Consider the following 15604-nt stretch of genomic DNA (forward strand, 5'->3'; position numbering starts at 1 on the left):
GTACAAAGTAGGTGTGTCAATCATCAGCTTTTAAGAAAAGTATTGTCATTTTGCATCAAATTAATTTATTAAGTTCACTTTGTTATATATTTTGCAGATTATACAATAGCCATTTAAAAATATGCTTGAGTTGAATTGTTTAAAAAAATAATTGTAATCTATATCTTCAGATGAAATGATATTTTGGAGAAAAATGGTCAATTCTACACTTTTGTTTGATTTAAAGTAGCCGATTTGGGTTTTTTGAGTGATAAACTACAATAGAGAAAAACTATAATTTTACACCATATGTAACGTATATTGACCAATGTATGTGTCAAGATTGGGGAAAATCTACCGTCCAGGTATATTTTTGGAGGGACTGTCTTAAAATACAAGTGCATTATAGGATTATATAGAAAAGTGAAAATTTTTTGCACTTTATAAAAGCAATCTATCAGACACTAATACAACGTAATATAAGACAATTCTTTTTATTTCCCTACAAAATAATCTCAATATAGCTTGATAAAAGCGATTTTATTTTGTAAATGTCGAAGATTGGCCTGATAATGCCGATAAACATTTTCGAAACAAAATATTGAGTCGCTTGCAAGTCCCTACCTACACTCACTAAATATAATTGATAACACTGTCATTATTGTCTCCATATCAGTAAAATATTCTGGAGAGGGACGTTAAACCGTATACAATCAATCAATCAACTGTCATTATTGATGTACTGTTTGAGCACCATCCGTTGACTATTGACTTAATTTATAAAAACCAGTATGTACGCTTGTGTGTGAGAGCACTCTAAAATTATTCCAGGGAGTGCTGAGATCTTCAATTTCATATATTACAATAATGCAGTGGCATAGTAACATTGCTATCTTTATTGTCCGAACCAATTTTTTTGGTGACAGATAATACGTTATAACATGCATTTTAAAGCTAAGCTCGTATTTGAACATTACGTACATTGTTTTATCAGTGTGACCCCTCTTTTTTCAGTTAAGCATATGCCAGGTACTAGTATATAAATAATTGGATGGTTTGCTGTCTATTGCTTTTATAAAAACTGTACAAGAAACTCTACATGATTGGTTTTTTTTTAATGTCAAGCATCCTTACTTCTTTTATCAAAGTTTATTGAACGCAACGATCTGTATAGATTAATACAGTATATTTCTCAAGTAATATTTACAATAATTGTTTTATTTTTCCCATTTTGCATTTTTTTGTAAGTTTAGACCTCGGAAGACTGGCCACAGAAAGAATATGGTTGCAGGGAATTTATTTTATGGAGTTTCAGAAAAAAAATACAAGTGGATATGACGGACCTAGAAAATTCAAGATGGCGTCCGATGTGTATCTTATATGTTTTATTGAAAGAAAAATAAAGGTGTCAGGTGCCTGTGACACTGAGGTCATATGATTTAATGAAGAGTTAATATCAATATCAATACGAATATGCTATATTTGAAATGAGAAGTCATTAAGATCAATTAAATAAAATTTTGGTGAAGCATTCGTCTTTAAGAAAGCTTTTCCCCTACCTTTTCTTTTATTCCAGTATATAGCTCTTATAAAAAGGGCACACATTCCAAAAATGATAAAAAAGAGTAAAAATATAAAGACGATAGACGCTGTACATGTGGTGTCATTCGTTTTGCAGCTCGGTGTTTTATCCAAAGCAGTGCAATTAACTGGAGACACAGAGTTGATGGTGTGGTTTGTTGTGTTAAATCCCGATCTGTTATAAAACGAAAGCTTTTGACTGCTGATTTTCTCAATGCAATTTTGTAATGTTAAATAAAAGGTAAATGTTAGAACTTAAAGGTCTATTCCAAAATCTGCTTAAAAGCGCAGGATTAATCGTCCTTAAGAAATCAAAAAAAAAAAAAAACATTGAATAGATTTAGATATTATAGGAAAAAGATTTTTGCAAAAGACGCAGCACTACTAAGATACATGTACATGTATTCAATCTAACATTGCTGAAAATTAAAAAAAAAAATTTCTACCCAACGAAAGGATTTTAATAAGAATTTTAAGAAGTGACATTTTAAACATAATTATTATGATTTGAATACTTAATTTATGTATACACATTGTTTTTTATTCAGTTTATTGTTTCCACCTTTACAATGAAAATAAATTTATTTTATTTCATCCACGGAATATGTATTATTTTTATATTATGGATTATACCAATGACCCTTACTTTTCCAAAATGCAAGGTACATCTGCATCGAAACATCCTAGCTCCGTGTTAATTGACAAACACTTTTGATCTGTAAAAATATCAACTAGTTTTATGTTTAATAATGAAATTATACAATCTGAACCAATGCGAGAAGAATTTTCAACACTGGGCTTAACTCACATTTGTAAAGTTCGTTGCTAAAGTAGAACTGAGAAGGACATCCACTAGAAAAAGTACTGTGGCAAGGGACGTGATTCAAAATACCATTTGCTGCTAATTCCAAACAATTTCCTAAAAAAAAATCGGGTTTAAAATAACAATCTCTATTCCATCGCAGTAAGGTTAAGGCAACCCATGGAAAAAATATGGTAATGAGGTCATAATGAGGTTTGACGTCATGACAGTTGCTCCGCCCTGATTGATCCTTATAAGGAAATAGAGCTCAAAATAACTATTGACCGATATTTGCAAGAATTTGTAACAAACGGCAATATTTCCAAGTTTAAATAAGTAATTATTAGTGATTTTCTCCTATGTAGAATAGCATGTTTTTAAAATAATTATCTTTCTTATGTACCGTTTGGCTGTATTCGGCTTCAGCCAAGCGCTTGCACTCGATGACACGGAATGTTGTTTACATCTAAAAACGTGGCGACATCAGCTGAGATATGCAATGGATTTAAATGCAATAACCAGACATTCTTTAAAGAAAATATGGATAAGATAAGAGACAAAGCATTGTTTATCCCTATTACGAGATTATGAGGACATGATTACAGAAAATAACGGAAGACTGAGACGATCTGCGCTAGCTCCCTAGATCCATCACTGCAGTGCATTCAGCCCAGGTATGTATGCACATGTACAATGTGTAGATATGCTTTCGCTAACATCGAATAAAAAAAAACGATCACGAGTGTGTACATGTTTATTTAGATGCATTATCACAGTCAGTGAAAAACTAATGCAGTGCAGTGTGTGTGCCCCCCCCCCTTCCCACATAAATTTGATCCCTTTTTTTAACTAGAAATTTAAAAATGTAACTGTACTAAATATAGAGTCGATTAGCTTATTTTCTTTGAGACAGCATTTGTAATAAAGGGGTTCAACGGTAATACAAACTTAAACTAAATTAAATTTGAAATTTCATTGCTGCAGTCAATGAGTTGACAATGATTTACTGAACATGTAATGTTGTCTTTTTGGCATACAAACATGCTACATAATGTAAAAATATTATCTGTATCATTATGTTGAAAACAAAGAACCTCCACTTTAGATCTATGGTTTTAAATTTATAGAATTTCTAAATTAATAGGATAAAGTATTTTTTTTTTGTTTTATTTCATGTCAAGTCAATTAATTTCTGTAATTTATGCATAAATATTTTTTTACTTATATGATATATAGGGCCTAATACTTAAGTTTTATTATTGTAGCAGTCAAGAGTTCCAGGCTTGAAGAATAGATAAATACAAAATGCACCCATTTCTCCACATGGTATGTACACTTATAAAGCATTTCACATTTTTTAAATCATGCATGTGTGCATGATTATATTTATTTTTCATTTTGTAAAGATGAAAGAATGTTTTTTCATATTCTAATTATTTGCTCTTGTATATGTCAGAGTTTTTAATTTCCCAGAAAAGCTTTGTAATAAAACTTTGTTTCCATTTATCTTTTAATATGAATTTCATAAATTCACTATGTACAGCATACAGTATATCATAAGTTGTTTTGTCAAATGTAAGGCCATTCCAAGTTTTTTTTATGTTAGCGTCCACGTGCGCTTTGGTTTTTGACACCCCATGTCAGAAAAAACAAACAGAATCAGGAGTCCGAAAATTAATTATTAAGGACAAAATTTGTGATTTCTGGCAATATCTCTAAATATTTGAATAATATTTCATTATTTGAATAGTTTCAGTATTTAATACTTTGATTTTGCTTAAGAAAATAAATTTCCTATGATAAATAGATAAATAAAATCATGTCTTTTGAATTACGTCATTCTTATTTCTATAAAATATGTTGTTGTTTTTTTTTACTTGTGTGTTTTTTGTGAATAGGTAGCTAGGTTTTTGAAAGATGGGTGGACGCTCAACAGAGAAAAGACTTGGAATTGCCTAATGTGATTTTATTATTATACCATTATTTTATTTAGTTATCTCATTGCAATAGTATATATAATGTGTTGCAGCTATTCCTAAAGAATTGGACCAATAGATTCATTCAGACAGCAAGTTAATCCATCATGTAAGGAAAATGGTATGCTCCTTATTAGCTATAGACCAAATTACAATGCAATATTCCAGGCAAACAATAAAATATAACAGTAGAATTGCAAATATTTAATGCATCCAATGTTTGTGCATGTTTCCATGCATTGTTCTGAATTTAATTCAATTTTAAACACCAATTTACTCTCAATAATGGTATGTTACTACAAGTATGTCGTGATTTTCTCATACATGTATTTTCAGAATTGATTTCATCCACAAGAACATGAAGTGATGGAAATGATTTGCAGCTGCAAAGTATTCCTTGTACAACCCACCATAATTTGAAAAGCTGTTTATGAAATAAAATTTCTTCATAAAAAATTATTTGACTTTTTCATATACATGTACATGTACTTACTGTACAGGTGTTGAAAAGGCTATCAAGATTTGATTATCTTGACTTGCATATACTTGTGTGGTGGGTGTCAATGTCCATCAAGTTTTTATTTCCAGCATGTACATTGTGTTCATTTGTTTTTCTTAATAATAGTAACTGAAAAGGAGATTAAAGGCTCCCCTAACTGATTCAAAACAGGAAAGGGGACCACCATTTTATTCTGAAGGGAAGGGGGGGTTGGAAAGTTTGGCATGTCATTATTTTTTTTTTATAATTTCCTTTTATGTCAATGAAGGACAGGTCTACTGATATTTATTTCCAATAAGATAAAGGACAGATTATTTATTTTTCTCTTCACTGAAACTGAAAAATGTCTGACATGCTAAAAAAAAAAAATAATTTATAGGAGGGGGGAACACTGGTCTGGGGCAGATTATTTATTTTTTATCCAGTGTGGGACTTATTTATTTTCAACATTTATGAGATCTAACCCCCCCCCCTCTTTTGGAAAAAAATGGTAGTCCCTTTAACAAATACAGGAATATTTATGATTTCCACTAAGTCTTTCTTCTTAAAACGTACACCTTAAATGCCATAGGAGTTGAAGGTTTGAAAGTAAGCCATGATAGAATCTTGTATGCGAAAAAAAATATTTGTACACAAGTGTACATGTATGTACAGCAGTGACAGAAATGTATAAATTTATCGATTAATTATTGATGGAGGCTTTCAATTGACTATTTTAATTGAATATTCCCATTTTTATTAACAATCGGCCTTTTAAATTACATGCTGCGAGAAACGTTACACGTAGCTGCATGTGTGTTTACACATATTCGAGGAAATGCAGAAGGACTGAAAGACGTCTTATAACAAACATAATTCATACATTGTATAGAGAACGAAGTCACAAAATAGAAAGTAATATCAAGTGTTTTATGCATACTGTTCGATTTAGTAAAAAGATCCCAGCGCAGTCTGCAATTATAGGCCTATAGTTAAAATCTACGAGGTAAACAAACTTTATCAAGTACTGAAGAGTTATCTCCCATGCTGGGTCAACGATGCGTTTGAAAACTATATTAAGACTGACTGTACCGAGATGTCAATTTTTAATCAAAAAGTTCAAGGGCAAGGCGGCAATTTAATAAGTAGGTTTTTATTTTAAATTATTTATTTTACTATATAGTTTTCAAAAAGTGATGCTCATTTCTTTGTAATCATTTAGGAAATTTATAATTTCCGATGATATTTGGAAAATACCCTATTTTACATATACTACTGACTGTTTTAGGTGAATAACTTAAATGTATCGGAAAACCAACTGAATGAGCATCACTTTTGTGAAAGTATAGATACTTAGGGACAATTTAAAACATTGTGCAGTTATTTGTTTGTTTGCCTTGCCCTTGAACTTTTTGGTTAAATTTAACATTTCATTTGTTGACCTAAAATCGGAGCCCACGTGACGTTAGAGGGTCACATGATCAAAAAAATTCCGAAGTGAATAGCAATGGACATACTCTTCAAGATAACATAAAGCTATTTTAACTAGAGTGTCTTGCTGAAAAATAAAATAGTTAAACATTAATTGTATCGTTTTCGGTGACTTTTTATAGAAAATGTTGCCTTAACTGTACTGCGATGAGCAGAAAATCCACGGGTACCTAAAATAGATGTCATAAAAAGATATTTCATGTGAGGAAATATGTCATAAAATGGAGATAAATTGTAACGACTTTTGAAATAAAGACCACTATTGAAATAACTATTTCATTAGAAGTTAAAAGTGCATTAAATCACCAAACACAGGTTGTTACCACAACTTTCCTCAACTAGTAGCAAAAAAGAACCTTACATAAACAAATTACTGAAAACGACATGATCATTTAGATCATGGATACTAGTACTAGCATCCGTGTATCAATGATATTTCTAGACGGAACATAAACATGAAATATATGGAGATAACGATCTGTAATCAGGTTCAGAAGTCCATTGAATAAAACAAAAAAGGAGTAGATCAAGCACGGACCTCCAAACATCAGAGATGGGATCAGGTGACATGGAGGAGGATATGGAGATACGAACAGCATTAAATATCAAAGTCCATAAAACAATAAAAAATAGGAGCAGGACAAACATGGACCTTCGAAACATCAGAGGTGGGATCAGGTGCCATAGAGGAGTGAGCATCCCTGCTGACGGGTCACACCCGCTGTGTGCTCCTTGTCATGATCGGGAGACATCGTAGTCAATTCAGTGTATAAATAATGGACTAACAATTATTATGAAAAACGTCAGTCAGTATTTGACTCAATGATAAATTGTATTTGCTGACAAGGTCATTGTATCGACCATAGAACATACAAAATAATGACTTTAAACGAGACTGCTGATATTCTTGTTTCATCAACTTACTTGTGAATAAATTACCTCGTTTTAGAAATTGTTCATACGTAGATCATACTCTTGCGTATCGAATCAACTGAGATATATACTATCCGTATGCAGGTAACGCAGATATAATGCTGCAAAAGAAGGGGAAGTTAACGATAGAAAAGTTAAAGTCATCACGATTATCATATAGTTTAATTGTTAGATTACCATTAACGTATTTTTCAAGAGAAATATTCAATTATGAAACAGATGTGTCCGACTCTGTGGTATCTTTTACCTCAAGCTCACCAGGATACTAGTACGTTGTATATTGTATCGAGTTAGGAATGGAATTTACCATTGTAAATTGACAATACGGTCGTTGAGTTGAAGGCTACAGCAAGTGTTTTCTTCTTTTCACGCATACTATTTTACATAAATTCTGGTTAATATGAATATAACAATAGGTCTGCTAATAACAGAGCACAATTGGTACCCATGGGAATTCCAATAAATAGTTTGAGTACCTGGTCTCCAAAACCCACATAGATATTGTCAATCAGAAACTCCAGCATTTTTTTTAATATCAACTTCAGAGTACTTGTGTGTGCAATCAGAATGTGTTTTAACAAAATAATTTTGCAAATGACCAATGACCAGGTAAGTAAAGAAGAAGTCTCAATAAGGCATTATCTGTGGTCCCCGGGTACTCGTCAAAAAGAGTTCCATTCTATGAAAAAGCGGCTGTCAATGATATCAAAAAGCCTGGACTTAAATTGATCATGGGGAATGGTTGTGTATAAAGTTGAAAAGTCGTTAGTTTTTAAAGCTGTAGATTTTGGTAAAATTCTTTGATTTCAAATAGTACAAAAGTTCTTTAGAATTTTTTAATATCCACATCTGATTCACACCTGTTCTTGAATATATATTTGCACAGTACTGTGGAAGTTTTTCCTACGCTACTGTCAATATCTTAGTGAGGAGTAACGAAAGAGGCTTGGTTAAACATTTAATGGAACCCGCAATGTATCTTTGTTTATGAAGATTCGGAATCCAATATATATAAGGCAGTTCAAATTCATTATGGCTCTGAAAAATTAAACATATTTAAAACTGACATATGATTTGTAGAATTTGTTTCTTAGAAAGGGGAGTATGAGTATAAGTAGAATTAAATCAAAGTTCTTCTAAGATACCATATATATAGGAGTGACCATACCCTGCCTACAGTCACATCAGCCGTGTACTCCATGTTACATCAAATTATACATGTATATCATGTCTTAGGCATATACTCAATAATTTGTTTAATCATGATCGAAAACTTAATGAAGAATTTATTCTTAGATTTTTGTTTCAGAGGTTAAAAAGTGGTTTTGGAATCAAAATCTTTGCCAGCATTTATTGAAATAATAGTATTTATTTCAATCACCATTGAACTCATTATTTTAATCACAACCAAAATATTTATTCCAATAATGAACATAATTTCAGTAGTAGTTGTCGCCTGGTCTAGGTTTTGATATGCGCTCAAAACCTCCATTAACATCTTTGTTTCAATAGTGAACATTATTTCAATAGCGGTTACAACCTGTGCTTGGTTTTGAGACTGTCAACCACTATTGAATAATTATTTCAATGTGATACTTATTTCAATAGTTGATGTAACAGTTGTATCTTAGACGACCTTAGGGTATCAGTTTACTTTGATTTCAATCCTGATTGTTTTAATTACTAGTGTTCGTTAATTCTGTTGAGTAAGATTTTCTTTACCTTGAAGTTAAAATGTTTTTAAAATTGTCTGTGTTTAAAGTAGAAGTAAAAAATGGCTATGGTAGAGTGCAGGGTAATGTTAAAGTGATTATCTATTGTTTGTAAAAATCCGAATATTATGCCTAAAAATGATTAAAATTCTATAATATCTTAATTAAATAAAAAATCTAATATCTTCATGAAATGATTTTATCTGATGTGAATTGCTTTTCAATAACATTACCAAGGTCTATTGTATTTTTTATGAAAAAAAAATATTTACCTCTTTCAAAAGGTAGTCTGTATCCATGGGGATAACAGAACTCAATAAGTGAGGTGAAGTATTTATCCGGAACACAATGATATCCATGTGTTGTATTACAATTCAAACGTTTTGAAGCTGAATCCCAATCCACTTTACTCATTGGACAGCTTTCGACTTGAAACACTTGAAAGGCAAAGTTTTGAGTCTGAAACAACAATAGATGTCATTTTGAGAGATATCTTTCAAAATTCTCAATACAACATTCTTTTTCGAAATTTTGGAATACTCTGATCGAAAATTCAATAAAGTTATCAATGCTCATTTATTTCTTCTGATGTATTCTTGCTAGTGATACAATTCGGATTAAAAAAATACTTTTTCTCCCGTGGAAACAATTTTATCAGTTTATGTAATCGCCCTAGATCGTTTCATTCAAAACAAAAATAATCATTTTGTTAAAGAACAAATGACTGAAATATTCAATTCAAATCTTGTGATTGACTTTGTAAGTTTATAAAAACAGTTAAACATTGCTTTTATTATTTTATCTTTTTAAGCATACAGCTGTACAGTGGTGTTTTACATGTAGCTTTAGGAATTCTTTCATTTTCACATAAGTTGAATATCACTTCATCAAATAAAAAAATAAAATAAAAAATCCTTACAATTGCAGAAGATGCGCTTCTTACAATAATCACACCAATAATTGTTCTCAGCAATGCCATTATGGTATTATATGACCTAAAATACATGTATAAGCTTAAAACATACATTAATACGGAAACAGTTGCACGTTATACAATAAGGACCAACTTACAAGAACACTGTTCTGCCACCGCTATGACTTCAACTTTTCTTTAGCAAATTTTATATTTTAGAAGAAATTTAACACTTTGAACGGCATTTGGATTTTATGTCTCATTTTAATGTTTAAGGTAGCAAATCGATAATTTTATGGTCATGTAATGACTTTGGTAGAAATTGTGTAATAGTGTTAGATTTGTATAAAATAAAGTTAGAGAACTTGTCAGAATATTTATTTTAACTTTTATTTAACTTGTTATTAAAAATATAGACCCACTTCTTAGTTCTCCCTTACCTGTATAACCTTATATATTTGTATATACCCCAGGGCATTGATCAGGTATTTTGGAAGTGGTCATTGTTATTTTGGGTTTTATTGGTCATTGATTTGAAAGGTCGGATTCGATTGGTTTTTCTTGACTTTTCTAAGACTTTTCCCGCTTTGTTATGGCCATTCTTTTTTCTATGGGTTGATCAGACCAAACATATATTTAGACCTTGACTTGAGACTGAAGATTTCCTTCTCTGGTAAGTTACTAATATTTTCTTATTTTAAATGTTTATCCTATAGTATGCAAAAGCTATTTCCATTTGCACTTACTAAAATGAATGAATGATTTTGAGACAAAGTTTTTTTATGATGCATATTTATTACTGATTACAAGATCAATATGAAGTATTTTCTAGAAGTAACTTAATGTTAAACAGATTTTTTGTTTTAATGATGATCAAAAATATTTTTGATTATATTGTTCAAAGTGAGCAATTGGTATATTTTTAAGAGATTATATTTTTAAATATCATTGTATTAAATTACAGATCATCACTTATACTGACTTTTGTGATTAATACAATTTATTGGGAAAGCCTAGTTCCATAGAATGGTGAGATTATAATATGTTTTAATCTTGGATACTTTTTATGATTATTTAGGGAGAAATATGTAAACATGGTAAAGATTTATATATTCGAGAGTTATCTCCCTTTGATGAAAATGAGAAAGATTTTAACGATGATGATCTAAATATTATCGTCCTGTTACATGTAAAGTAATGAACACTATATATGTGCTATTTGCATTTTATTTATTGTTGTTTTATGATATTTACACGGCTATCTATGTATACCTATGATCACTCCATTGTGAATAAATATATTCAAAGAACCTGACCGGAGTTTATGTGTTCCTTCTCATACCCCTGTTACAATTGCATCCTATCGTTCGGTTGCATTTTGCTGATATAATGCATACTAGTTTGTTTACTCGTTGATTTCAACCAAATTTGACTTTTACTTTTTCCTTACCGTCCATGGAAGCTCATTTGGTTGATCGGGGGGTCGTGAGTTCAGTCTCGGCCACGACTGACATAAGTCAATAAAAATTGGGTTGCAACTGTGCCATCCGCTCGGCTTTTGAAGTGAAAGTTTGACCTTAAAAACCGAGATCACGTGTCACGACGGGCGTTGGCATGAAGAAGGTCCCCCACTGTTCAGTGGCCCTGAGTGGCGAATAAAGGTAAAAACTTGAAGCCCCTTACCGGTATATAGTGACGTCTCTCCATAAGTTAATTATACTCATATGGGACGTAAGCAACATTCAGTCAATCAATCAATCAATCAAACAATGAAATACATGGAAATAACGAACGGTATTCAAGATCAGAAGTCCATAAACAATACAGAATAGGAGCATAACAATTACGGACCTCTAAAACATCAGAAGAGGGATCAGGTGCTATTTTGGAGTGGGAAATCCCTGCCGACCGGTCACATCCGTCGTATTAAAGTCATAATTCCGTTCTAACGTTTGCGCAGCATATTTACTGTACTAAATTATCATCGATTTTCAAGCTGCACGGCCAATCCGAGTCTAAGTAACGACTCATGGATGGAGTCTTTTTCTAATAATAATATAATAGATTTGAATTTTAAACATCCATATGTCTAGCATTTTCGTTTCAGATGTAATCTGTAAGCAAATTCTAATATCTCAATAAAAAGCCTAATCCTAGGCGTACACCATAACTTTTTCAGAGAAGATACTCTTTAATCAATCGCAACTTCTCGGGCCTTTCCGACAAGCGGAAAAACGACCTCGAATGTATATGGTAGCCGCCATGACAACCCTCCTTTTTCACAATCTTTGAAATAATTGCATGGAGACCTTTTGTCTGTGGAATATGGAGTTTAACTTTATTCAATGTAATGATATTACCTAAAATATACCATAGAAGGAACTTCTAACTCCGTCTATTCTGTATTTGAATAAACAGGAAATGTATAAATTTTTAACATCCGGTGATGTTAATACATTCGAGGTTGTTTTTTCCGACCTTTGACGGAAAGACCCGAGATGATGCGATTGACTCTTTAATATCTTGTCCCTTTTTGTTAAGGGGGATGTACGGCCACATTTAGTGCAGTGAGAACAAAATGTAAACATTTCTTCAGATGGCTAAAATACTTTATATTTTGATCAAATTTTAAGTTTTTATGATAAAGATACAATAAATATGCATAACTGAATGCGTGTTGTGCATATATAATCTATACTTTTGCAGAAAAATGCTTTTGATATGCTCCTTAAAACTGCGCAGCTACAGAATTCAGCAAAGCCTTAAAAAATCCAAAAAAATACGCAAACTGTGCATTAATGATCTCTCTACAACCATTTGTTGAGAAAATGTCTAAATTTTGCACTTTTATATGATAATTTCAAGTTTAAAACAATGTATCGTTGTCTTCAAAAAGAGTGTAAAGAACCATGAAAGTAGTTCATGGATAGCAGCACGTGGTCTATTTTTAGCACAGAATTTTGTTTTCCAGACCTCTTCTTAATATGGAGGGACATAACAATCTTTAAATGTAGAAGAGAATTACAGTTGCAAAATATTTCAAATAATATGAACACTTTTAAAAGAGGAAATGTGTTATAGCGTTTCTTGAAGTAATTTATTTAGTATTATTATCGAACAGTTGTTAAATAGTGTACGTGTTGATATATAAAAAAATCTAAAACTCTTTGATTCAAGTAAAGGTAAAATGAGCACCATCAAAGTTAAAAATTGAGAGTTTGTAAGTTTGCCACAGATAACTTATAATAACTATTAAAAGTTTAATTATCACCATTGAAACACAAAGAAATTAAACACAGAAAATCGATATGAATGACCTTGTTTTAGTGCCTACTAGTACGAGGGGTGATCAAAAAGTTCGCGAACTATCTCTATACATGTGTATCTACAAACCACAATTCAAATTAGAAACAAATTTGGTGGACACATAGCCAAACACAAGTTCTATGAATAGCATATGCTGAATAAAGTTTTGCTCACAATGTGAAAATGACGTCATTATACAAGTACTTGTGACGAAAAATGATTGTCTTAGTGGAACTTGTTCAACAAACGACTAAAATATTTATGGTATATCTTAAAAATGCCTTTGAAGTACCGTATAAAAATTTGTTCACAGTTTATTAAGACCAATGACTTCCTGTAAATCCAATCAATGATTGGATAGATCGTTTTAGTTTTGCTATCAAAGACTTCCAATTTACACTTTGAAAAATACTCGAATATTTCAACAATAATATAACCATCAAATACCTAAGATACCGTTTATTTTTTGATCACCCCTCGTATACTCTGTCAAATAAACATTTACAATTTTCATTACAGCGGAGCAACATTTGAAAAGGAATGAAATCATTCAGAGTGGGTTAGAAGATTTAATGAATAAAAAACTATTTTCTATTTGCCCATTTTGTGAAAATTACAATTTTACAGAGTAAAGAAAAAAAAAAATCACCATAATTAAATATTTCATACCATCTTTAAAATGACGTTTGGTGGTCCTCTCAACTCAGGGAAAAATTATTGGGTCGGTATTTATAGGTGAGAAAAAAATTCTTTAAAATTTAAACATACTTGTTGACGGAAGAAAAAAAAATCGTGTAATGGGATGTAAAAAAAATTGAGTCGGGCCATTTCTAGAGAGGGCAACCAAATATTTTTATAACAAATGGTCTCATAAGGCTAGTACATGTTCCATCACATACTTAGTAATGCAAACTTTTTGAATCTTTGGCACTATTTAGAAAAACAAACAAACATAGGATTATGGGGGGGGGGGGGGGGGGGAGGGGGGGGGGCGTAGCCTCTCACTTTTTTTTTTCCCGATGATAGACATAGCATATGCAATGGACCTTTCTTTGCAAACATTGTGCTTGTTTCTAAATTTCAAAGAAACAAATCAATATATTTTATCAAGCTTCGTATGGTCAATGAGCGAAAGCTTACAACGTTGTCAACATAATGAGATATGATGCGTTTTTATGCCCAAACATTACTCCATACAATATGTGGGTCATTGCAAGAAATCTAGCTATTTATGTGAGGTGCCTGAAGGAAATCTTATAACTGCCTTTTGTTTCTATCTAACTGCTAAACAAAATAGACATATGTTCCAACTTTTCGAATGTAAGACATATAATTAATAATTGTTTTTCATGCACCGCATATTGTTTAACATTTTCAAATTAAATGCTAAGCATCCTCCTTGCAGTGCCCCATTTGTAAATAACTTCTATCGCCACAGAAAAAAGGCCCGACGTAAACACATATGTTTAGGACATTTTTTATCTTTTTTCTTGAGTTTTAAAGAAACCAACAAATTATCAAGACTTGTTCCTTGAAAAATTAAATATAATCATGGTAATAAACGCATCTATCCACATCAGATATATGCACATGCCAACAACGTGCTCAGTGGAATGATATTAACAAGGAAATTCGAGCTGTAAACAAAACAGTTTTTCCCGATTTGCTGGAGTGGGGTTAAAATCGCGTTTTTTTTTCATTAATCAGACGATGTGATGCAACAAATAAAAGTAGCAAGTAATATAACCTAATGATTATTACTTAGTAATTTCTTGTCTTAGTGTAATTATTATGGTCGCATTCATTCTAAAATCAATGTTATTCGAACTCTGTGTGACAGAGGAATGGCGGACGAAGTAAACATATGGCCTCAGGAAGACACCCATATGAAAAATCAAATTTTCAAGAATTATGGATAATGACAAGAAAAAAGCGAAACAAATGGTTGTAGCCATATTATCAATGAATCAAACTAACGCCATTTTCAATGCATTTTTCATCTCGTGAATGCTGTAGCTGCGCAGTTCTAACATGACTAATTTCCTCCTAATTAACACAAAATAAACTTAATTATTTATTAATTTTGGTCTCTAACAGTAGGAAATAAGTGCATTAGCACTTTGGGTAACTTTGGGCTAGTTTAGTAGAGTATAAAGCGCATTCTTGACATTTCTTATTTTACACCAGACTAGATCCAATATGGCTTGTACACCCCCCTTAAGTCTAAAAGTTGTAAAGTGGCACAAATAGATTTAGATTGTTTTTAAACGTATAGCAAACGACAAATGAAATCTTCATTGCCTCTCCATTTGCAATATAGATCGTTTAAAAGGATGTGTATTGATCATTACGTAAAATTTAAATAACCGTTCTATTCTGTTTGGAGAAAAATATCGATCTGTTTTGCCCAACACAATAAAACATTCAACTAGT

General features: G+C 31.6%; 1 protein-coding gene and 1 long non-coding RNA gene across 2 annotated transcripts; one reads left to right on the top strand and one right to left on the bottom strand.

Annotated features, from left to right (window-relative positions):
- Positions 1-220: 220 nt before the first annotated feature.
- LOC134280816 (uncharacterized) lies at positions 221-9940 on the bottom strand. The gene is made up of 6 exons (XM_062763265.1): positions 9872-9940; positions 9225-9411; positions 2369-2479; positions 2207-2276; positions 1539-1735; positions 221-255 (listed from the first exon to the last, which is right to left on the bottom strand). Exons 1-6 carry the CDS (start codon positions 9929-9931, stop codon positions 221-223), a joined length of 660 nt encoding a protein of 219 aa, XP_062619249.1. The 5' UTR covers positions 9932-9940.
- On the top strand, positions 2828-5032 carry LOC134280815 (uncharacterized). Its single transcript, XR_009994964.1, has 4 exons — positions 2828-3036; positions 3628-3688; positions 4392-4459; positions 4675-5032. It is a non-coding gene; the product is annotated as an uncharacterized LOC134280815 (long non-coding RNA).
- Positions 9941-15604: the final 5664 nt, after the last annotated feature.

This window comes from Saccostrea cucullata, unplaced genomic scaffold (assembly GCF_032062105.1).
Source record: "Saccostrea cucullata isolate Sc308-1 unplaced genomic scaffold, CSIRO_AGI_Scuc_v1 ctg5810, whole genome shotgun sequence".
Lineage (NCBI taxonomy): Eukaryota > Metazoa > Mollusca > Bivalvia > Ostreida > Ostreidae > Saccostrea > Saccostrea cuccullata.

Coding starts and splice junctions, on each gene's coding strand:
- LOC134280816 (XM_062763265.1), bottom strand. CDS start 9,931: ATGGCATTGCTGAGAACAATTATTGGTGTGATTATTGTAAGAAGCGCA. Junction 1,736..2,206: donor GTACCTTGCATTTTGGAAAA/GTAAGGGTCATT, acceptor GTTTTATAACAG/ATCGGGATTTAACACAACAA. Junction 256..1,538: donor ATACTGGAATAAAAGAAAAG/GTAGGGGAAAAG, acceptor TCTCTATTGTAG/TTTATCACTCAAAAAACCCA.